Here is a 24,777-nt window from a genome sequence, read left to right on the forward strand (position 1 = left end):
TATTTAATGGTTACTTTGAATATAAAAAAGACCTCCGCAGAGTGACACTTCTGTACACTTTTTTGTTTTGTACATGTAGCTTCAACACTTAGCATCATTTTCACATTATTTTATGTTTTCCATAATTTATGGCAACTTCTTTGTAGCTTCACGTGGTTGTGTGAACTGAGGACCCAGGGCCTCCCTTGTCCACTGTATGGCTCTTACAGAGCCCAAGAACGTGTATTTGAATGCCATGCCCTCACTCGGGCATCTTGTGCAGCATAGTTCTTTAAATTGTTTTTAAAAGTCTATTGTTAGTGCATTTGCAGCTAACAGATGTTGTGCTAAAACCCCTTTCTTGGCTGGTCTGTGAAAGGCCATTTCACAGTTGAGTCCAACAGTCCTTACCAGGGGTGGCTAATGCCAGGAGGCTCTGAAGGGCTGAGTGCTGGTCCGTTCACTCCAGCCAGATGGTCGACCTGCACTTCCTGATAGATCCCCTCTCTTTTGCTTCAAAGCTTTTCAAGCTCATTCCATGTTTGTGCCAAATGTATTTTAAGCTGCAACTCATGCAAGAATTCCAGAGATGAACATTATGAAACACAGAGCGAGCCTACAAGACTAGCTCTTTAGTCATGCAGCTACTGTGGCTCTACAAGTGGCTGTTTGAAGTGCTGTATACCTACATACTTGCAGAGGTATTAGAAAAGTAGAATGGAATAAAAGCTGGAACAGCCTTATAAGTCTGAAGCTTATAGTAGACTGGATGCTAGCTGCATCCTTCTTCTGTTTATTCCTGGCTGGGGTAAAGGCCGTAGTGTGCCCTTCGGGACCCCGGGATTGTCCTTGACATGAGGATCTCAAACCATCTCTCAGGGGAGTTCTGAGCATCCAAAGGCCTTTTATGATTAGGATGCCAAGATTTAGGTCAATAAAAAAAAGAAAAGTATCCAACCTTGGTTATGTGACATTTTTCTGTGATCAGGTAAAGTTACCCTTTTATCAAACTGTGGTTGATACTTTTCCCTCATGTATTGACTAACTGTCATTTACTTGGCTTTCCACCTCTTCTTTTGGTTTTCCTTATCGTCCCTAGGCTGCTCTCACAGGCTGTTCTTGTCCGGTAGCTCCGCCTCTGGACTGCGGGGAAAGTACACCGTTGCTTTGTGCTCCTCATAGCGGTCGATATGCTTGAGGTGAACCACCATGTGCAGAGCATATGCCAAAACCAGCAGCAGGATCAGAGATGTGACCAGACCCATCAAGATGGCCGGGGTCAAGAATGTGGCACAATCACTGGCTGATGCAAATTTGTCTGACTGAACGTTGAAGGCCTGGATCTGAAATGGGACAAGGTAACATGAGATAATAGTCAAACATACAGAGGAGAACTAGCTCTGAGAGGCTTTTGACTAGCGCAGTACGTTAAAAGGGATAAACACAGGATAGCAGATGGTTCAACAGACACTTTGAAAAGTTGCCAAACAGGCGGTAACAGGCAGACGGATAGACGGAGAGCCAAGCCCCAAAAATATCTGGCAAAGGTTCAGAACCATGCACTATACACTTATATGACAACAACTAGTTGTTGAGACTTGGACAGATCAGATATACCATCAAAATGTGTTCTGTAACTACATGCCTGATCTGCAGCCCCATAACAAGAATCTGCAATTCAAAGTAGGCCTGTCATAATAATTACTATTGTTTTGTTGGTTTTATTAGATTTTGTTTTATTTTTTGCAATACAAGACATCTGAGTAGAGGGTCAAATAATTAATATTTTTACATTTTATTTACAATATGGTTTGTTTAAGCATTATAGCTACTGTGCCACTGCCATAATGAGGTCTGCAGTAATAGACTTAGACTTATGAACAAATGTGTGTGTTAAAATGTGTGTTTTTGTGCATTAAATTATGCTGCTTTTCTGTTTGACTTAGCATTCCTGTGCTGCCCACATAATGCTGTTGTACCTGAAAATCGGTGAATGTGATGTGCCAGTTTGCCGATGTGTCTGTGTGGGAGCTAGGGACGAGCAGAGTGTCGTATTTGTGGAGACTGCTGACGTGCTGGCAGTGGTAGGACGACGTGGCTGGAGCGTAGACTTCACTGGCATTGAAAGTGGCCTCCTGGGTCCAGTTATAGTGAATGTGGACGCTGTCTAAAGTGAACCAGTTCTGTCCTGCCGCCTCGTAAAATGTGTTGGACATCTGAAGCCTGTAGGATAGAGGGGAATTGTGTCTGTCAAGTTACTGTTTCATTTTGTAAAAAGGACTGAGAGAAAAGCAGTGAAGTCTACCTGATGACAAGGCCTCGCAGGTCTTCTACATCTCCAAACCTCAGTGAAAGCCTGTTGTAAGCAAAACACCACATATACATTTTTAAAACACATGCTCAGTCAATCCATATACCATATTATGAAGATAATCATTGGATATGTTATTTGAATATATTCTAGGTGTGCATTTAAGCATATCAGTAATGCATGTATGTGTTATATGGTGCCTTAAAAGAAAGTAATTGTTTTACAGTCCTTTCAGCTTTGTTCATTCCATCCCTACACACAGAACACTATAGTGCCTTGCTCAATGACACACATATCAGAAGTAATATTCACACAGACTAAGCTCTCTGTGTGTCTGAACTACTTTCTTTTATGTGTTAGATTGATACATACGTGGCTTTCTCCTTAGTGCAGATAGAGCCTTTCGTGTCCACAGGTGAGTTGGGGTTAAACACCCTCTCAGTCAAGTCGATGAAAGTGTGGTTCCTGTAGCGAATTGCCAGGCGCTTTGCTTTGAACAAAATGCATGTTTTCCCATTGTACGACACACTCAGTGGCCCATAAGGTCCCATTAGAGACTGGAGCAGCTTTCTCTTATTGAGAGACATGCCCGGCTGATGCCAGTTAAAAGGCTGAAACATACAGAGAAGGCATACATCAGGGAAGACACAAAGGTAGTGGGCAGGAGTGGGCTGTCCATATGCAGATATTACAGGACAGGAGCAATCACACACACTAAGAAACATACTGCATGAGCTGCATGTCCCACTTAGAGGATTACTTACAGGCAGTGGCCCACATAGATGTTAACCTATGACTATACAAGTCCTGGTCAAGAATCACTCTGACCTTATCTGCATCCTGATCTGCCTGATACACTTTAATCAGATTTATGCAAGACATTGGCAGTTGTGAGAAATACTCTACATCAGAAGGATCCATAAGTCCCCCCTTAGTTTTTCAGATATTCTCTCTGAAGTGAAGACAAAGAGACCACCTGCTGTATGGAGACAATATTAACTTCCTTTTTTAAACTGATCAAGACATGTGAAGAGCCCAGTCATAGAATACTTCATTGAAGTTTGGGAATAACAGCATAAAGAAACACTTATTCTACTGCTAGCAGTGACCCAAATGTGACGTTTGACAGGTCAGATTCTTGTCAAGAATCAGTATGGTCAGCATCAGCATCCTGATCTGTCTGATTGACTTAAATCACATTTAAGGTCAGCCAGTGGCCTCACATTGTATGGTACATGTCATTAGTAAGTTGTTAGATGTGGTGCCACTGATGTGAGTACAGGAGCAGCCTCAGTAACATGTGTGCCTGTGAAACTGCTGCAGTCGAGGATCACTGTGGTGTGAGTGATGAGCTCAGGCACCTCCTCACAGCAGCACGTCTGCACAGCTACATAAACTGATGCTGACCAATCAGACACTATACTACTACATGCTTTGTACATCCTTTCACTGTGCACTAATAATCTGCAATGTAAAGTTGTACCTTTACTGCATATTACTTCTGTCTTATATAGCTTAATAATAACAATACATGACATGCAATTGTGATACCATGACAGACATAGGGTGTATTCAATTACTTAATAATAATAATAATAATAATAACTTAATAATTTCTTATTTTCATAAGAAAAGTAAACAACGTATGAGTATTGCTATTTAGTATTACTCAAGTAAAAGTATCTAATGCAAAGGCTGACACATAAATCTCAACCATGTGAGCCTAACATTTAGTAGTCCAATTCTGCACAAGGCGTTTCTGGGTGAGTTGAGAGGACGTTTTACTGCTGGTAAATGTGAAACCAACAATATGCCCACATTCAAGGTCAGGCCGAGGTGTGCTCTATTTGCCTGCATGTTTTTGTGTGTCTCCATTTGTGTGTGTGTGTGTGTGTACGTGTGCGTGGTGAGGGGGCAGATGCTTGTATGTGCAGAAATAGATAGAGATAGAGAGGGCTGATGGTGAAAAGATATTAAGGGGGAGATACAGAGTGTGTACCGACCTGCAGTATTCTCCTGAGTGGGTTTTCATCCTCAGGCGTCAAAATAACTTCTTCACTCTGTAAGCCAAACCCGCCATCTTGAAAATAGAAACACATGGTCCATAATTACATAATTTTCTTCGCTTGTATTTGGTTTTGGAATAGGGCAAAAGCAGTCTCTTAAGAGTGTTATGATTTGCATATTTAATGAGTATGATTTTGTGGTTTAGATACAGATTTCATTTCTATTCTGTGCCAAGGATATATAAGTACTATTGTATGTGTAGAAACAGGATTTATATGTACTGGTATATGATTTTTAAATATGTCTCCATGTCTGGGCACTTCTTTAGCTTTGCGACAAAAGAAGTCAAAAGTAAATAAATTAGTTATTTCTTTACCATTGTGAGATATACATTGTAATATAACCATTATTCTCTCTTTTTTAAAATCCAGTACTTTATTAATTATTTGTTTGGGCATCTATTAAAGGTACAGTATGTAACTTTTCTGCAAAATGTGTAACCTGCTTGTCTCTATCAATATGTTATTACTTTGTCTACTATGCTCTACAGTATGGCATTAGCTGTATCTAGTATCATCAATGTGTTTTGTTTTGGGGGGTTTTTTGTATTGCTTTATCCCCTCTCCCCAGATCTGGCTTGTTTCTTGGCCTGTTGGTGCTACATCCTTAGAGATAATTAAGTTTAATGCCAATAATATTGCCATGGAGACAAGCAGGTGTGCCACTAGAAAAGTTACACAGCGCACCTTTAAAAGCTTGATTTTAGCCTACTCTGTACAGCTCACATATCATGAGCTCACTGCAGGGGAGCAATGCAGCTAGCATGATCACATTGTGATTGTGACTGTGAGCTTTGAAGACAGCTTATTTAGCAGATCAAAAATAACCTTCCTAAACAAGTCAATCATTATGAATCATGTGGTGGGGGAACATGATAGTCTATTTGTAAACAGAGAAGAATATACTAGCGTAACTGTGAAATAAAGTGCTGATGAGTCACAGGGATGACGCAAGAGACTGGAAATAGAGAAGGGCCTGAGCACTGAGGTGTGTGCACGCTCTATTTAGGTCTGTCTGTGTGCGGTGCGGTTCAAATAAGTAGGAAATGTCTCTTGCCTCCAGTGTAATCGTAATGTGAAAACATTAGAGCTACATATCCCACAATACAACACATCAGAACTATGTTGGCAGTGTTTATTGAATCAGAACTACCATCTCTGATAGATACTTACTCGATGTTACTCGTGTGGCCTTTTGGGGGTTTTCATTACTGTGGAAAGGAAACAGAAAATACTATTATACAAGTAAACCCATATCAGAAGTGACAAAATGAATTCTAGCATGCTATACACATTTTGACATCATACACAAATCCCCAAAGCATTTGTGGTTAGAAAAAGAAAATACAAAAATAAACCAATGCCATTGTCAATAAGATGATTGGGGTGGTAGTAAAAATTTTTCTGATTGGCCCAGGTTTGGGCCAATAAAACCTACAGATGTTGTAGATTCTGGAGAGTAGAGTGAGACAGGAAACTCAATTTGGCAGTCATTTTCTGGTGTTGGTAATCATCATTTCACTGTAATTAAACATCTGTGTGGGTGTATGTGTAGTATGGCTAACTTTCATGCACACTTCATATTCCTCCCCAACTTCTTTACTAGCTACCCATCCTAGACAATATAAAACTTATTAGTAAGTTTCCTGTCAGATGTAGTGTTAGTGCATGTTTGGTGGGGTGAATGTGAGTGACCTACATTGGACACAATAGAAAAGATCTATCTGTTTGCTGTGCCTTCATGTGTTGACCTGAGCTCTCCTGCATCAGCCAGCCTAAACCTTGACTGTACTGAATGTCTACGAGGTAATCCTGATCCTGTTAGCAGTCTAAACGAAGACGTCAAATGCCACCCATGGGCTTACAGTGCAGAGCTGACATGGCTGATGTTCATGGTCATCAGGTTTAAAGTTTCTTTATTGCTACCTGAGGGTAAATTGTTTTGCAGAAGGGATCATAGCAGTCCAATAACATTAAAATTTAAATTATGACACAAAATTACACAGATACATCAGGCACTCAACACCAGGACACTGCAGGAACAAAGTTGTCCGTGTAGAGATTGGTTCTCGCCTGAAGAAACCACTCAGCGTCGTTCAGAGCGATGGAGCTTCTGGTGCATGGGTGTGTTGGCTCCACAGTGAGAGACCTGGTAATCTGCAGTCGCTGAGTACAGTTCTGACACTCTAAGATGGGGCGCACCCACCAGTCTACTCACCTACTTCATAACCTGCTTCAGAGTTACAATACCAGGCCACAAACGTAAACGACAACAAAGGCCAATAAAGGCTCTGTAGAAGCCTCCAATATGGTGCTGTCAATACTCCTCAGGCAAGACAGTCTTTGGTGGCCTTTTTTACAAGCCAGGCCAGAACCACACCTTGTCCAAGTTGGAGTCTGTGATTGTTCCCAGATATTTATAATTGTTCACACACTCTACAGGCTGTTCCAGGCTGTTTCATTGTTGTGCAGTAAACTAACAATAACAGTGTCATCTGCAAAGTTGATAATGTATCTGTTCTCATATTTGGTGTGACAGATGTTAGTAGACAGTATAAAAGTGAAGGAGATAGGACACAAGCCAGTGTTTGAAGATAATAACTCATCTGTCGGTTAAGAAATGTAAATGCTGAAGAGAAGTCAATAGAAGAAAGTGATGTGTTTGTAAATGTGTAATGACAGCATCCTCAACCCCTCTGTGTATATTAAATGTATATTAAAAGCTGAAATGTAATTTGTTTTTTGTAATTATTTTATAATCAAAGAATGTGAGGTGGGATATAATTAATCTATGACTGGCCTAAAATATTACATCTGAATTCTGTAGGGACAGATATAATCAAAGCTTGCTTCCATATTTTTTGTACCCTCAAGAACAAATTGAAAAGTTAACAGAAGATAAAATTCAGTTGTTCTGGACAACATTTGAAAAAGTAAATTTTCTCAGTAAAGTGTTACAGCTTTTATCTGGACCAGGACTTTTGTTGGTCTTCAGATTCTGGGTGTCCTGTAGGGTAGCTTTAAGACCTTCTATGTCCTTACCAAAATCAAAGTAACCCTATCAGAGTTAGAATTGATTAAAAGCATTTGACATTTCCAAATGCTTTTATTATTTGTAAATTTCATCTCATCTAATCTACAGTGCAGGCATACAGTGTGATATAGGCATATTATGAACCTATTTATAATATAATATAAACCTTATTCTTGTCAAACTGCCTATGGTGTGATTATCAGGGCTGCATTGTAAGGGTTATCTTCATAGCATTGGTTTGAATTTCAACATCCTCCTGTGGGTTATCTCATTATGCTCATTGTTTGTTTGTCTGTTCATAACTAGTAGTAGTGCAAGTAAAGCTTTTAAATACATCAGGCATGTGTAATCATCAGTGATATGTTTGGGGGTTTTGAATCTAGAGGTCTACAGCCAATCCTCTGTCAGTAAAAGCATGTGGTTTGTAGTATACTTTTATGTTAAGGAGCACAGATGAAAAGTCTCTATTATTTATGTTTAGGAAATCAGTACTAAGAACCATTTTCATTTTGTTTTTGTAGAGAAATCCAATCGAAAATCAAGACTGATCAATGAGTACTTTTTTTCCCATATCGTCCAGACCTACTTTATTTTTATTCACAACCATCCACTGTGTTTTTGCTGCTTACACAATATTGGTTAGTTTGGAGCCAAATGGATTAGGATTAGAGGTGTAGGCTTGGTCCAGTGCAGTCAAATGATGGAGGCTTGAGAGATTAAGCATGATGTCAGTCGTTTGCTCTTGGACAGATAAGTGTTAATGTTAATAAAACTTCTATTCCAACCAAGTAATGTAATCTAATAAAGTTCTGTTTATCTTAAAGAGTAGGGTGTTAGTTTTTATTCTGAACTCTTGTGAGGACATCACAAGTAGCAAATTTATTGTTGCAGAATCAGCAAATATGTAATATTATTCAATGCAATATTTGTAGTTGTTGTATCATATAGTCTAAGTCATTCAGTCTATGGCTGCATCCCTAATTCTTTCAGGTTTTTAGCATATTCCAAATAAAATTTTGTTATGTATGTATGGACAGTATGGACTGTTCTGATTCTATGATTGGAGGAAACATAAACAATATTCTAATCACAGCATTAACAGGATAGTACTTTAGACCAAATTCAATTTGTTACTCCATAATTACTACAGAATTTGATATTATTGTTGTTTTGGGATTATTTATTCAATCAGTAACTTCAAGTGTTCAACTTTTATTTGTAATCCTGAATCTGGTGGCTTTAGTAGTATTTTCAGTTGTTTCAAATAATATAACCCATTTGGGATCAGTGATAAGTGTTCTGGCTATTGCAACAATTGGTTGTAACTAAAGGAACTAAATTAAAAGCAACTTACATGTGTGTAATCTATTATGGTAATGTGATAATGCCTGGGAACCAGGCTGTTTTGCAAGTTAAAGGAGTGTGACATTTTCCCTACAAATTTAGTTTGTACCAATAACAATAATAATAACAATAACAATACCAATAAAGCTCTTACTATGGCTTCTGTGTTAAACATTTAGGCTGTGTTACTGTTGTTGCACTTGTATAGTGATGCTGTGTACATTTGTGACCCTTATGTCTCTCATGTTTTGACCATAACACCAGCACTTGGAGTGCATTCACCATTGTGTATTCTAATTTCTTTATCTGCATAGCCTGTTTTCAAATGGCTGTTGAAGATAGACTGTGTAATCCTCTGCCTCATATACAGCTGTGATTGTGTTGTAATGGTCAGTGCGCGTAAGTCATGCCATATGTCTCCCACAAGTGATTAAGTCCTTCTTTGCCTACCCCTGCACCGTTCTGGGCAGGGCTGGCCAGAGGACCCTGTGTATGGGACCATAGAGGTGGTGTGTGTGAGTGCTAACTAAAGCCCGAGTGCTTGTTCCTGTGCCAGTTTCGCGAGGTCAGCAGCACAGGATTGCTATGGGCCGCGTCATTGGCTCAGCCCCATCACACGGCGCCTGGGTGCTGAACTGGCCCTTTATATAATCAAAGCCAGGCCAGAACCACACCTTGTCCACCTCTGCATCCTAAATATGTGCACTAACAACTTAGGGCACAACTCTACTGCGTCACACACTGCATTCAACCCCATTGTCAAAACAGCCTGGAGGTAAAATACAGTACGACATTTTGTTTTTTAATCCAGCTTCAGGATCATGTTTTCCCAACTTCTGCTCCCATCCCATTCAGAAAAAAGCTGCAACAATTTTCAGAGTAACTGTGACTAGTCAGTAATTGTATTTTTGTTTATGAATCATTATCTGAACTATGTAGATTCTTACATACACATACATGCTATGGCATTATTAAGCATAGTGTCAAAAAAGAATAGACTATGTATGATACTGTATGTATGATAATCAATCAATGATCAATCAGTAAAATAAGATAAGAGAGCTTTTTATTTGTCCCACAATGGGGAAATTCTATTGCAAGTTCATGAACAGCAGGAGATCTATAATCAACAAACAAGATAAAATCAGCAAACAATCAACATACAAGATATTAAAATGGATATAAAATATAATAACTACAATATTTAGAAATACTTTGAATAGAATTAAGAAAGGCTCCATATTTAAACATTTATTTGGTTAATCTCAATGTATCAATGTATCATAGACATTATTGTTTGACTAGTCAACTAATCGAAAAAGTAATTGATGACTAGTCAGCCCTATTCAATATTTTCTCTTTTTTATATTGCAGATTTAAAGATGCTTCAGCAGGAAACCTTCAGGTAGCCTGCTTTAAACTTTTGGCTAAATCTTTTTACACATTATTTTCAATAACATTTCCAAAGAAGGATCAGCATAATATTTACAGTAATAATTTCTATTATTCTCTGTTTTTTGTTGTTGTAATCTGCCTATAGTGGTTTCCATGTTGATTGGTCTGATAATCTTAGGTTGAGACTGGCACATGCAGTATCCTGTTAAAAAAACACATTCTTAGATTCTTATCATTAGTCCTCCTTCAAGAATTTTTGAGTAGTGTAGAAGATTCTCACATTTCGTTGTATTATTTCCAATTTCAACCCCAGATACACTTTCATGTTGAACTCAATGAACTAATAAACCATAATAAAGCATAGCATTACATTGTTTTACATAGTTTTGTCTTGGTTACAGCAGTAAACAGATAGGAACACTCTTAAATCCAACCTGAGCAGGTGTGTGACTATTAATAGATTTATCTATGCAGATTAGTCCTTATGTGTTTGCTAAGACTCTCCAAAGACTGCTGTAATTTCAGTGTTGCTTTGATTGCAGCTCAGACTTGAACCACAGGTCAAAAGCCACAGTTTTTCTAACATCTGTTTTTCTCTGCGGGCAAATATAGGGACCTCATGTTGTGTGAAAATGTTTTGGCCTTTTGTGTTTTGTGCATCAGTAATTGTATTTATACCTCCACAATTCACAGGAGGTAAAAGTTTAGACTTGTTTTGTTGTTGTTGTTGTTGTTGTTGTTTTTTAAATGAGAGATTCAGTTAAGATTTAAAAATTATTAAAATTTCTTGTCCTGCCCCTACTTTAACGTGTCAGTCTTGTTTTCATTTAAGTGCTTTACGTGTCCTGTAATCTCTAACGGGTGTCTTGTAGCCAGTTAATGGTTTTAGGATTAATGCAATCATACTTGACTGGACACAAATAAGGTTCTGAAACAAACAAGGCAAAGAACCTGCAACCGGCCTCTAGAGTTAAATAAACAATATGTGTCAATTTTGTCTCTAAACAAATGTATCAAGTATAGAACTGAGTCACAATTTTGTCACACCTTATAGTGCCTCATAAGATACGGGCATAAGATATGACTGAACCACATCACAGGTTATAAGACACTGTATTTTATATAATATTTTATATAATATCTTTGCTGGCTATATTTATTTTCCACTGGGGGGTGGAGCTTACAATGATGATGTCAGAAAAGCCATCAGTGACAGGCCAGTGCAGTTACTCTGGAAACTTGCAGCTTAAAAGTTCACGCTCTTTGACACCTGTGACACTCTGTCCCAGTTTGTCTTTCCTTATGCTCTGCTCTGCAAAAGCCTCCTCTTTACTTTGTTTTATGTTATGATGACTAATTCTTCTGGAGTTTATGAGCTCCTTCTCTAGTGCCCCCTGAATTTTTCAGTTTAAATAAATCACTCAGTCTGAAATTATAAGCAAATAATTTATAATATAGTCCATTATGTAAATTTGGCAGGTGTCATAGAGGCAATATTTCATCTGTAGTCACATAGGTAGGTTGGTGTTTCGAAAATCTTATGTCATAACATGTTAAAGGGCCAAATGCATCAGCAGCTAACTAATATAGAATGTGTGCAATAGACAGAAAAGTGAAACACAGCACAGTGAGCAGACACAGAGATGAGTACATGTTATACATCAGCACAAAAACAATATATGTACAATGCACAAGAGACACACTTTGTTAGATCTCAGTAAAAGCACTATATCTTAACTGTGAGAACAGATTTGTCAAGCCATTTTGTGATTTTCATCTAGTCAATTTAGCCTCTGAATTTACTCCCCATCAAACATATTTTGACTGCTTTGTTAAAATAATATTATAGTTATTTGCAGTAATAAAACAAATATGTACTATATTAATGATTACTGGTGTTTGCCAATTCTTCAGCAAAATGTGTAAAATGTGTTGTGGAAGACATCTATAATATTGGACATATATTCTATATTATATAACTGCATCTTGAGTTAGGAACAAAGTTATACCAAGGGAATAGCTGCTTATTCCCACAAGACTTTAACATGGGTCCTTCTCAGCTGCAGTGGTGAGAAGTTAAGATAGAGATCTGCTGTATTCACAAACAGTAGATTGAACTGGAATGAATGCAATCCCAGGAGAGAAGGTTTATTAAATTGTAAAGACCAGCCATTTGCGCCTGCTGTGTACAATGTGTTCAGATAAGATTGTGAGAACATGTCAGGAATAATCATCAGTGGCAAGTGAGCATGTCGAAGTGTTGTCATTAGTTAGAGACACAGCAGATGAAGTACAGATTGATCAGAGGGCTTTGTTAGCACTGTATGCAGTGTGTGTATGTGTGCAGTACTTGTACTATAGAGGATTTTGTAAGGCATCATGCATGGCACAGTTTCAAGAGCCTTACATGGCTTTGGCACAGAATTATAGCTCTCCGCCTGGACGTCTGTATAAGCTGCAGAACCGCTCTAAAGCCCAGATTCCCATTCATTTGTGCTGAGGAGGAGTTTGTGCCCTGAATGTTTGATCCAGATTTGACCTGCACAACTTCATATGCATTATGCAGACAAGGCCGGCTAGAATTCCCTATCCCATTCCCGCTCTCTCCTTTCTCTCAATGACTGCATCAGTAAACAGAGCCCACGGACCAGCCCTGAAGCATCCTCTTTGTCCCATCTTTGTTTACTTTTCTCCTCCTCTCTCCTCTCCTCCTCCTGCAGGCCAACTGCCCCAGCCTTTTTTAGCTCCTAACATAACTGTACAGAGACAACATCCATGATCGATGAGCAGCGTCTGATGCAGTCCCCAGCTCTCAGACAAACAAAAGCCCTGCCGCGTGGCTCACTGTGAAACACCCCATCCACATCACACACTTTGCAACATCAGCCATAACAGTCAAGGTGAGAATTGGGCTAAGAAGCAGAGTAGAAAGAAATATAGGAACCCATAATAGAGAAGACATCAGCATCCCCGCATGCATCTGAGTATACCCCTCCCCCTCCTCCTGCTCTCTGCCCATAGCAGCACACAGACTGATGCATTTACCTTCTATCCAGGATTTCAGGCACTTCTTCGTAGATGATTCCAGGCTGCAGGTCCTCGTCCATGAAGGCGAGCCCGGGCCGGAGCGCCGACAGCAGGGCCAAAGAGCACAGGAGGAACGCGTGTGCAGCCATTGAGACACAGAGAGGAGACTGCCGCTGGTCGAGCTGCGCTTCATAATCTGCTCCTCCAGCACTGGCTCACTCTCGGCTCCGGTGAGTGGCAGCTCTGTGGGCGAATCAGAGGAGCATGGCCGTTCAGTGTGCGTCATCCTCACCCCCCTCCTCCTCCTTCCCCTCTGTGTCATCTCTCCCACATTCACTATGCTCCCTCACACATAGCCGCAGGCAAGCCCTAAGTATAGACAGCAATCTTTTTCATTGTGCTACCTATGTTACCTAGACATAAGCTCACAGACCAGGCTGCTTCTATGGTTTTCTCTAGTGTTACATACAACTACAAGGACATAGAAAGGGCTGAGTGCGAGGGAGCAGTTGTTTGGCACACACACACATCTTAGTGGAAAATCACCTGTGAAAGTCAAGGTCAGGTGATGTAGGAGGACAGCAGGATGTAGACGAGACTTTAAGTGCCCACTGAGCACGCACAGCCATGCCTACGTGACCCAGATCTAGTGTGCTGCCACAATAGCAGAATTAATTGACTTGATCTATGTGTTGTTGTGAGGCTGAGAGGGCCTGCAGCTGAGGAAATTGTCCAGTGAAGCTGCAAATATGGATGACAGGAGCAGCTGAGCAGGCCAGGGATGAGACAGGAGTACGAGTCCAACCGGATGACCTGAAGCCTCATACCCCTCCACTCTCCTCATTAAAATGCCCCCGTATATGAGATGCGCCGCAGGATTTTTGTCCGTACTTTCAACTCTTTTATTGCAATTTGAGATGATGTGGTGGTTTTTCCAAGCAGAACATTAAGAGTAGGTTACATAATCAAATATTGTGACCTACTATCATGGCAGACACTCTTGCACTAATTCAGTTATTGAAGGAGAAGATGACTGGGGGATATTATGTCATTTTCTGAATTATTTTCTTTTGCTGCATGTTGTAGTTGCCTATAGGTTTATTATATATACTAGATTTGAGGTAGCAGTTGTCAATTTCAAATGTATTGCAAGTATATAGCAAGACTTGGTTGAATGTCCTTACACTGGCCACTGTGATGTTGTATCTTCCTTAACAGCTTGTGTTGGTTGTGCGAATGGCAGCAGTGTGTTGGCGGAGGTCAGCGTTGTCTCTGTGTCGGAACAGTAACAGGAGGTGACTAAAGCTCGTCTCAAGCTTGTGTCTCCTCAGAAGGCCACTGTGTCAGTCCTGTGTGTCAGCCCAGTGCAGGGGAAGTGCAAACTGGATTGTCACTGCTGTCATGGTTGTAACACTCACACACCTATCTAAGAGAGACAGATGTGGCCTTCCTTACTTAGTGCTAAACAGGAGTAAGCATGTACATACACCACAGGACTGTTGTACTTTGTTGTGCGCATTCCCTAAATGCTACTAAAATTTCTTATTAAGAGTGACCAAAGAGTTGAACTTTTCTCTACATCATAAAGGAATTTTATGTAGAATGTTAACATCATAAACATCGTAAACATAACATATCTTTGTCCCCAGATATGGATACATATGTTCTAATCATATTTTGGTTTTTCTGATAATGTTGATCTATTCATTAGTTCTGAATTCACAGAGTCAGTTGTGATTGTAATAATTTAAACCAGTAAGAGTGCAGACTACATACTTTTTCTTTAACCTATTTTGACTAAAGGACCCATAGCTGCAGGGTGAGCCTGCTGTGCATGTTTTTCAATTAGATGGGTAGCAGTAGAGAAACCCCCTCTACAAGCAGCAAAAATATGAAAAACAGGATTTAATAGGAAATATAAATATGTGTTCTCCCATTTACCTTTGTACAGGCCAAGTGTTTTCACTCAGCTTCCTGTGCTAGTCTGCACAAGGCTCAGTTACATCAAACTGAAAATGTATTTGTATTGGACATTAAATCAAATTTTTCATTGGTTCTGGTCAGTTTCTAAATTACATTATGCAACCTCTCTGTTTTAGTAAGATCTATAAGTGTGATGTCATGTGTACTAACTTTGTAATCCTGCTCTTTTGGTGTGTCTGCAGAGCATATGTGATGATATAAAGTTAATCGGTTATACGCTTAGGGAGATCAGATCTGTGCTGTTCTGCTCTTATGACAGCATTGCGTTAAAGTAGTAGGTCTGTGCATTTATAGTATATTTATAATCTTAACATTTGAAATATGGAGATAGATTGTGACAAATCTATGTATATTCAAACCCGACATTATGTAAATCACAAATAAACAGTTATGTTCATCAGGAATAGGCTATAGGCATGTCCATATGTGATAAATAATTACTTTTATTCACTTCCTATGAATACAGTCATGTCCCATTTTGCCGAAGTCTTCTAATCTGAACATGACTTGACACACAAACATTGCCACATGCATTCAACACATAATCCAGCACTTTGCCTTTAGAATACCTAATCTGTCAGAAATGAACAGTGACCTTTTACACAGTAATCTATGCATAAATATAGAACAATCTGGTAGCACACAGTTAACGGTTATTGGCTGTGTTCACATAACATCCTTTAAAGCAGGCAATATGATAAATGTATAATATTTATTGATATGCAACTAAATATTTCCTGTAAGTAGTATAAAGCTAACAAAGTACAATTTATCAGCAATGGATTATCACTATTATCATATCTCTCTGTATTAATAATTTTACTCTTCATATAAAACAATGGCCTATTCATTCATAAAAGTGTCTACATGTTTTTGGGTAAGGTAACCAGTGGAAATGCAGTTCTGTACCTTTAAGCTCACAAACGCAGTCATGTGACACTATGCTAACCGCAAAGCAAAGATTGGATTGGCTGAAAACTGTGAATGGCCAATTTTCATCATCAACATTCATGTCACAACACTGCAGCTTCGATCAAAAGCTGGCGCTGCATAAGACTGCACCTCCAGAGGGCGCTGTTTCACCACAGCAATTTAAACACACCATTTTTAAATTATATTTTAAATTCAATTTAACAACAACATAAATTATCAATAACAAGCTGATGGTTGAAACTCGAGAGGCACAGTGTTTAAATTATAATGATGGCTATATAATGATGAATAATAATAATAATTATCAGAGGTAGAAGTAGCCAAATAAAATAGGCCCATGTTTGTTCAAAGACACTATTCAAGTAGAGGTAAAATGCTCAGTGGAGTTGAGCTGAAATTAAACAGCTAAAATAAACAGAACTGTCTACTAATAAAACTGCTACCAAATGAATGGCAAGCAACACATTTTACCATGAAATTAGTTTGACTGTACAAATCAAAGGTACTGAAAACTTTTCTGTTCATCAAGAAGACTAGTGAAGTAAATGTGTCTTATCCACCTCTGATAATTATGCTGTGTTGAATATATTCATATGAACTGTTGCCTATTTTACAAAAATAGTCAAATGATGTTTGTTGGAAGAAAATTATAGCAGATGGGCTGTTAATAGTATACTAAGTAATAGTCAGTGCACTAGGCTCAAGTAAGCATCTTTCCTGCAAGTCGCTAGCCCTAAAAAAAACAAAAAAAAAACACAGTGCTTCTTTATCATTCAAAGTGAATGTGTCACCACATATATCATTTGCTGGCTTGTTTTACACCAACACCAAAGTAAATGTATAAATTCACCTATATTGTATTGTAAGTCTCTGTGTTTTAAGAATATAGTTAGACTAGACGACAACTATCATGCCACTATAATGAATATCTGGCCATGACTGTATTTCCTTGTATGTTGTATGAAACCAATTTACTTTGATTGTCTAGAAACTAAAAGAGGCACCAGACTGTAATAAGTTAAACATAATATTAAATAAAAGATAAAAAGTCTCTATAGAAATATAAACTCTAGGATTATAAGCGATGCACACAGTTATAAAACGGCAGTCCTCACAAAGATCTGGGATCAATGAGCCAGAGAAAAAACAGTTCAAAAAGCCCCAGATCACGTCTAAAAGCATCTCTATTGGTCTATAAAATGCACAGAAAAGAGAGAAGGCACAGATAACGCTCGCCCACACTGGAGTGGACAACAGTAGCCTGGAGTGTCATTGAATATGCGTGGGTCACTTACAGCTTGTATACACTCATCAAGCATAACATTATGACCACATGCCTATTCCTGGTGCCAATGTGTGATTTCTTATATTCAGAAAAAGCCTCTATTTTATTTTAACTTTATTGTATGAAGCATTTTAATTTTGTCATAATTATATAAGTTTAGTATTCTTTTTGTTCACTGATAATGGCAATTAAAGTTTTCTTGGTTCTTATTTCTCTTATCTAACGTGAGTCCCAATGCTGCGTTACAAATAGGAAGTGTTAATGGGCACGCTTTCAGCTTCATCTATTTCCAACTCTGTTTGACTTTACATTGAAAAATTACTGTTACTGCTGCTGTGAGCCTCATCATTTTGGTCTTAAATTGTTCGATTTGAGCTGAAGAAGGTGGAATTATGAACTCAAATTATAAACCAATTACTTGTTAATTAAGTGTTCTTTATCAAAGCTCAACAATATTTAAGCTTATTGTACATTAAGAATACCTTTGGGGGGATAATTATGCTTGATGGTTTGGTTTCAGTATTATATATAGTTACTTCAGTAATATATCCTGACAGGCCTAGCGTCAACAAAGAGACTGGGTATGACTTCATCACTGTCTGTGGTCATAATGTTATGCCTGTTTGATTTAGTCTAATAAAGCAGCATCTATTGACTGTCTTGGTTATTATACTGGGAATGGTTACTTGGATATGACTGAGTTGATCATTCAGTTTCTGTCTTAATGCAGCAGTAAGTAGTTATTTCTCCTCTGGAGTTTAATGGGCCTTCCTTTGCGTGGTCCCATTTACTTTAGTTAGTTCTGTTTTCACACTGACAGTTGTATTGGCTGCAGCAGTTCTGTGGATCTCTGGTTCTGGTTCCTGTTTTGGTCCATTCTGGTTGCTGGCATGTGGGACTGGTACTTTGGCAGGATTTGGGACTTTTCCGTGAGGCAGGTGAGGGTCGTCTCCAATGTTGACGGTGAGGTTGGTGTAGAGGGGCTCCAGCTCTTTAGACAGGAGCTCATATGTCAGAGAGTTAAGGCCATCAGAGCGCCAGTTTAGCCTGGTCCTCTTCAGCAGGTCAAATCTAGAGAAGGAAAACTATGCATTTGGTCATTTGTGTTTTTGTTTCTACTAATATTATTTATAAAAAGTGGATAGAGGGACAGTAATTCAGTAATTATCCAAGAGGCTGCTACAGCTCCACTAAAACAGTGAGAGGTACTGACTACATTCATACCATACTCCATACAACTGTACAACAACTCATCCTTATGTAATAGATAACCTCATGTAATGTCAATAATTATTTCATATTTGCATTGTTTTCTCCTTACGACCTCTTGTGTATAGCTGAGAGATATACTTGTATTACTATATTTCTATATTTTTAGTTTTTACTTGTCCATATACATTTATATAGTTACATTACCAGTCTCTTGTTATTTTTGCTATTTTGAATTTATTACCATTTATATTATATTTTGCTCTTTGTTATTATAATATATTGTGATGTGTGAGCTACTGTGTCCAAATAATTTCCACTGCAATCAGTAAAGTTTGTCTAAGTCAGTAAGTAAGTGAAAAGTTTTAAACTTTTGCTGGATATTCATTACTATCATTGTCAAGCCTATCTATGGTCAGTTTTAATGAGGTGTTGCAGGGTTGATAAGTCCCTTTGTTTTTATTACTACTCTGTTTTATATTTTTTATATAATCTGCATTTGAATACCTTCGTGGATTCTGTTCATTTCCTCTGTCTCCTTTATGTTTGATCATTTTATAATGTCCAATGGCCACTGGGGGGCGCACAATCTTCATACCAGACAATCGAACTCTGGCAGACAGAAAAAGAGAGTCAAGTCAAGTTACTGAAGTTCATTTCCAAATAAAATGTAATCACTCTATAGTGTTAACACATATGGGGTTGAAACATTAGCCTACACACCATTTTAGACTACAGAGGGTAAAAAGCACTGTGGTCCCTACGTCCATCTGTGCCTGTTCTTCCTTTATGTAGTAGGCACATTCATGTTGTTGGTACATAGTAAAATATCTTGTTTTCATTGACAGCTAAGACAAGCATAGGTTGCTTTTCTCACTAATGTGTTAAGAATCATATTGTACAGTGGACAGAGGAGACCACAGTTAAGAGATAAAAGGCGGAAGGACCAAGCCCAACCAAAATCTGGTGTTAAACCAAAAATCCGATACTTACTGAGCCCACTCCCAAGAGAAACACAGCAAAGCCAAAGCAATGAAAGGGTAGTAAGATGGAAAATTATATCAAAACACATAAAAAAAAAGATGGAACAAAGATGTGGCAAAAGCAAATGAAAACAGAGACTGATGAAGTGCACATACAGCAGAGATGTGCAAAACTCATAGAAAGTTCTTCAGAATATTTAGTGATTACAATGCTCCAACCTGGCAGCAATGTCATCATCCTCCCCGCCCCATCCCCAGTACTGGTTTGGGAAGCCATTCATTTTCATATACTGGTCTGGAGTCACAGCAGACACCCCTCCAAAATACTGTGGGTATGGAAGTCTGGAAGGGACAAATCCATAATTATACAATCAAGGACATAAAGGCGCACTGCATAACTTTTCTAGTGGAGAGTCCGCCACCTGTTTGTCTCCCTGGAAATATTATTGCTTTGTTTAGAATGGTTTACATTATCTATCGCGAGGGAGACAAACACAACGCTACATTACAATTCAGATCTGTGGAAAGTTGCATCTCTTTACAGTAGGCATGATTGTATTTTTGAGCAATAGAAACACCCATAATGAATAAATACTAGATGTATGTTTTAATGTCCTACCATGGAATATTCCAAGTAGGTAGCGGACCCTCCACCAGAAAAGTTGCGCAGTGCACCTTTAAGTTACTTAAAAAAAAAGTGAATGTGGTGCTTATACCTGTATCTAAACTTGTCCATAGCCACTGAGAGGTGTGTGGGGAACTGTTTGTGGCAGGTGTAGGTGTTGTGATCATTTTCTGGAAGTAAATCCACGTCATGCAGAAAAATACAGCTCCAGTCTTCATCTCTGAGCGCCTCTCGGACCCCGACATTTAGAAGTTTAGCTCGATTAAAGGTACTGTTTCCCCACTGGAGCAAAGAACAAGAAATAATTGTACTTTTTTACAAATCCTCTATTAATACATCACTTTGAGATCTGCACCTACATTTTGTGACGATAAGAATGTATAAATAACTTTGCAACAACAGCTAACGCATCAGATTTTGTTTATTGGAAACTATTGTCATACTTAATTTTATTTTAATTAAATTTCCCCCACTAATCCTTTTAGGGTTCCAATGGGCTTGAGCATGACTCAGTTCCTTTGGCCCTGTGGCGGGATACACCCAGATTAGTCAAGGGTCACCAAGACACAGTCAGATTCTGTACTCACATCTAGTATAGGAAATCCAAATTCACCCATTTACCCAGAATGTCCTCTTATCTATGTATAATCTGTCCCAGTTCCTTGGTCTCTTGTGAGCTTTAAGATAACCTGGAGTTGTGTTTTCTTTCATTCACAAATCACCAACTCAAATTATGATTTAACAATTGTGTTAAGTAGTGTAGCTCTAATATAGATGTTGGTAGAAACAGATTTTTCCTCATAGGTTTAAATGAAGGAAAACAATTATTTGAAAGAAAAGTCAGACTGTATTGTACTATTTTGGAACAAAAACAGATTGTTTTGAAATGCACTCTCACCTGCTGGACTATATAAATGCTGTAGTGAATCTGCTGCCTCTGTAGAAAGGGGTGCAGGTGGTAGAGCAGTGCCCTCAGATGAGTTTGTCTGTTTCTGTAAGGCACCACTATAGCTGTGTGGTGCTGTGGCTCACAGTCTGGAGGTCTGTATCGGCCTCCGGGCTGCACCAGCGGGTTCCTCTGCCTGATCTCCTCCATGGACAGGGGTGAGGACAGGCGCACTGACACTGGACCAACTGATGGAAACACACAAGGGTTATATGTCATTTTTATTCCTTCTAAAATTGTTAATTGTATCTTGACTATATGTATTACTATGTGGACTGCACTTTATTGTATAGCACTGATTATCTACAAATACAAACATATGATGAGTCCAAAACATTGGGAACAAGTATCACAAAATATACTGCAACTCATCTTGCATTTAAAAGAAGGAAAACCAGTAAAGTAGGGAGTTAGGACAGAAAAAGTCTCTCTCGTAAAAGCATATAGGCTAAATTAACTTCATTATTTGCTAATTACTTGCAAAATAGAATAAATTGCATTCTCTGTTTTTAAACTCCTATCTCTTTCACTTGCCTAGCAAAGGTGAGGGAATCTGGCAGTCTTTAAGCGGAGGTCCTGTTGGTGGTGGTCCCATGCCGACATTGCGGGGTGGTGGAGGTGGTACTCCCAAATGACTTAAGTTGGTGTAGACGTCATGGGGTCTTGAGTAGTCAAACTCTGGCTCTATGGTGTGAACAAGCACTGAAACTAACCCTTTGAATCCACCAAGAGAAAAATATAGCACAAAGGCAAACTGGAAACCAATCAGCAGTGCCAGTGTGCAGGGAGAGTCCAGGGAGCGACCACAACACGCCATAGTCCAAAGATACAGTTGTGGGGTTGACAAAGGGTGAACCAGAGGGACAGGCAGAAGGAGAGAGGGAGAGGAGGAGGAGGAAGAGGAGGGGTGTAGGGGGAGGCAGAGGGACAGGAGCAGGGGCACGGCTGGAGCTCAGGTGTGCAGCCTGTCCATCTGTAGTGATCTGTGGGCACTGTAGATAGGCTGAGGTCGCACTGCCATCACTTTATGACACTGGAGGGGAAAATATTGAAATAAAGACGTTATAATTGGGTAATCCATCTAAATAATAATACATGTTGAAACTGCATACATTATGGAATAGCAACAGATGTAATAGTAATGTAATAATATTACTAACTAGGCCTACTAATATTACTATCACTAATAATTATAGTAAATGTAAGTGACAGATCGTTCCGTGCTCAATGTCATTTTCATTTTTGGCATGTATCGGCTTCCAAGGATTTTTGTAAATTGACCCCTCCAACAATGGATTGATTTTGTAATGTTATTGACTGGGTTTCATTTTACCTGGTTTGGCTTAACATCAGTCCTGGGTCATAAAGGGTGCCCTCCTCTCTCCTCTTCCTGCTTTCATTGCACTGACTTCAGAGAGAAAGAAAACACAACAACATTCACTGACTGCTTCAGCCCACACTGGGGGGGTTGCTCAAATTGCAAACTCAAATTTTACAGCAATAACATGACTTTTTTTTAAGATTCTCTGTCAAGCATGTTTAAATCTTACAAAGTGGAATTTCCCAAAACTACAAAATGTAGCAGGACACAGGACAGTTTCAAGAGCAGAGACCATTGCAGTGTGGATCCAGGAGGATTATGAGAGCTGCTTGGAGGTAAGATTTTTCAGAGATTTTTTGCCTGAATCAGGTCATTGTAAAAACGTTTGTGTTTGCATTATTTGAAATTAGTGTTAATGTAAGGGCTGTTTACAAGAGACAAATTGTTACAAATTGTTATTAAGAGGGTGGGAATTGTATTAACATTTTAATTTGTTGCTTCTATAGTCTGAAAATATGAAAGAGTGATATCCAGAGCACTGCTGTAGTTGCGTGTGTAGTTGGTAAGCTAACTCATAGTCGGTGTTAGTCAGTGATTTTGTGCAGCTCTACTTTGTCAGTTAAAATAAAGAAAGTGAGACATTGAAATTCCTGCATTTGTTTCAGAAAGACACAGGACCCAAAGAACCACCAAAACACAAGATGCAGATGAACAAAGTACATAAACCAAATCAAGTCAATTTTTACAACATATTTCGTAATGAGAAAGTGTCAGCACTGGTATCTAAATGGTGTGTGGCAATTTTGTATTCCTTTGTAAGCCCTCCTTGTTACTGATAAGTGTCATCACTTGTATGTACAGGGTATGTGCACCTGCCCTACCTGTTACCAAATGCATGCTGGGAAGCTGAAGAAAATCACATGGTGACATTTTTTTTTCTGCATTTTCTGTGATTCTGTCCTGAACTGTTCCATTACTGTGTTACAGAGTAATAAGTTCTATCAGTACATTTAAATGTGTACAGCACAGAGTAGATCATCATACTGTAATCATGTCTTATTCCTGTCTCCACAGGCCGAGACCAGAGTGTCTTCAGTGGAATAAGTCATTGCACTGTCCAGCTTCAAACAGGCTGTACCTGAGCTCTCTCTGTGTTTGATTCATTTAAGACAATACAGTGTGGAACTGTGGAAAACCAAAGAGCACTTTCGTGTACTTATTTTAAAATCTTTTAAGGTCATTTTATGTTGCATGAAAGCCTAGATGTAGTTGTGTAGACTGAATCATTTAAATAATAAAAAACTAAATAATAATAACTATAAAAAATTAAATTTAATAAATATAAAAATTGTTGTTTCTTTCAGTGCAAATAGACTTCAAACCCCAGAATGACAGGCAGCTGGAACCAATGTTAAACCGTTTCTTTATTTAGAAGTCTTTATCTGCAACCCCGCCCCTTTTTTATCAGTTTAACACATGTACATGAATAGGAAAGGACCTGTAGTGAGCATTAAGTGTGCATTCTAATTTGACCTAAGCGAAATATTCAGAAATGGACCACCAAAAGCGCTGAAACAGCGCCACCAGTGACATCCATCCATTTACATGATTAGCTTATCAAAGCTGTCAGGCCTGGGAAATTATTCTACATTAATAATATCACCACACACAAGTCATATATTATAGGCTACTGCACATGTACAATTTGCATCTCAGTGGTCTATAACACGCCAAAGCTTGACAGGTTATCTGTGAATGTTCTGGGCACAAGCCACTCACCAGTGCGTCCCTGCGACATACCAAATCCAGCCCCCGGCTTCTGCACACCGCCGACAGGCCTCTGCCACAAAGATGCGATGCACCAGCCGATAACGCGTCCTCTATGCACCAACTTCTTCTGCCGCCAAAGCATGCACTAGGCGCGCAATATCCCGTTATTGTTATACGTTTGTACGCCTCTACGCACAAGAGCATGGGGCATACCCGTCCTCAACATCAACACAAACAGTGCAAGTGGTCTGTACGTCTCTACCGCCGCTTCGTCGGAACATATTCGCTAGAGAGAGAGAGAGGGAGTCAGGTGGCCATGACGCACGGAGCGCCACATTTGAAAACACAGAGAAAAAGAGATAATGAAAAGAAACACAAACACAAAACGGCATTATCTAGTCAACTTCCCCTGTGTGTTATCTCTTGTAGGACATCATGTGAGAGCGTGGTCCAGCCTGATAGGACACGCAGACGCATATTTCGTTGATCAACAAAAAAGGGGCAGAACGTGGCTACTGCAAACATATATAATGAATCTTATGTAGATGATAACAATAATGAAGAAC

General features: G+C 39.0%; 2 protein-coding genes across 3 annotated transcripts; both read right to left on the reverse strand.

Annotated features, from left to right (window-relative positions):
- Positions 1 to 1,085: 1,085 nt before the first annotated feature.
- Positions 1,086 to 13,305, reverse strand: atp6ap1lb (ATPase H+ transporting accessory protein 1 like b). The gene is made up of 7 exons (XM_020930075.1): positions 13,175 to 13,305; positions 5,530 to 5,567; positions 4,294 to 4,370; positions 2,663 to 2,901; positions 2,285 to 2,335; positions 1,959 to 2,202; positions 1,086 to 1,322 (listed from the first exon to the last, which is right to left on the reverse strand). Exons 1-7 carry the CDS (start codon positions 13,303 to 13,305, stop codon positions 1,086 to 1,088), a joined length of 1,017 nt encoding a protein of 338 aa, XP_020785734.1.
- A 2,257-nt stretch (positions 13,306 to 15,562) lies between these two features.
- Positions 15,563 to 24,613, reverse strand: b4galt3 (UDP-Gal:betaGlcNAc beta 1,4- galactosyltransferase, polypeptide 3). Of its 2 annotated transcripts, none has more exons than XM_055166096.1 (8): positions 24,242 to 24,613; positions 22,454 to 22,528; positions 21,655 to 22,153; positions 21,073 to 21,308; positions 20,266 to 20,456; positions 19,769 to 19,891; positions 19,074 to 19,178; positions 15,563 to 18,428 (listed from the first exon to the last, which is right to left on the reverse strand). In XM_055166096.1, the coding sequence occupies exons 3-8, from the start codon at positions 21,935 to 21,937 to the stop codon at positions 18,116 to 18,118; spliced, it is 1,251 nt and encodes a 416-aa protein (XP_055022071.1). In that variant the 5' UTR covers positions 21,938 to 22,153; positions 22,454 to 22,528; positions 24,242 to 24,613; the 3' UTR covers positions 15,563 to 18,115. The 2 variants fall into 2 exon arrangements, with proteins under 2 accessions (XP_055022071.1, XP_055022070.1); XM_055166095.1 differs by having other exon boundaries at positions 24,221 to 24,613.
- Between the last annotated feature and the right edge of the window lie 164 nt (positions 24,614 to 24,777).

The sequence above is a fragment of the Boleophthalmus pectinirostris genome, unplaced genomic scaffold, assembly GCF_026225935.1.
Source record: "Boleophthalmus pectinirostris isolate CB_2022bp ecotype Guang Dong unplaced genomic scaffold, ASM2622593v1 HiC_scaffold_8, whole genome shotgun sequence".
NCBI lineage: Eukaryota > Metazoa > Chordata > Actinopteri > Gobiiformes > Gobiidae > Boleophthalmus > Boleophthalmus pectinirostris.

What these genes read in the sequence shown, in the direction of transcription:
- atp6ap1lb (XM_020930075.1), bottom strand. Translation starts at nt 13,305, where the DNA reads ATGGCTGCACACGCGTTCCTCCTGTGCTCTTTGGCCCTGCTGTCGGCG. An exon ending in CCTGAAATCCTGGATAGAAG is followed by an intron (nt 5,568 to 13,174) that starts GTAAATGCATCA and finishes TCCTTTCCACAG; the next exon opens with TAATGAAAACCCCCAAAAGG. An exon ending in GGCCACACGAGTAACATCGA is followed by an intron (nt 4,371 to 5,529) that starts GTAAGTATCTAT and finishes TCTATTTTCAAG; the next exon opens with ATGGCGGGTTTGGCTTACAG.
- b4galt3 (XM_055166096.1), bottom strand. Translation starts at nt 21,937, where the DNA reads ATGGCGTGTTGTGGTCGCTCCCTGGACTCTCCCTGCACACTGGCACTG. An exon ending in GATTCCCTCACCTTTGCTAG is followed by an intron (nt 21,309 to 21,654) that starts GCAAGTGAAAGA and finishes TGTTTCCATCAG; the next exon opens with TTGGTCCAGTGTCAGTGCGC. An exon ending in ATGGACAAGTTTAGATACAG is followed by an intron (nt 19,892 to 20,265) that starts GTATAAGCACCA and finishes TGTCCCTTCCAG; the next exon opens with ACTTCCATACCCACAGTATT.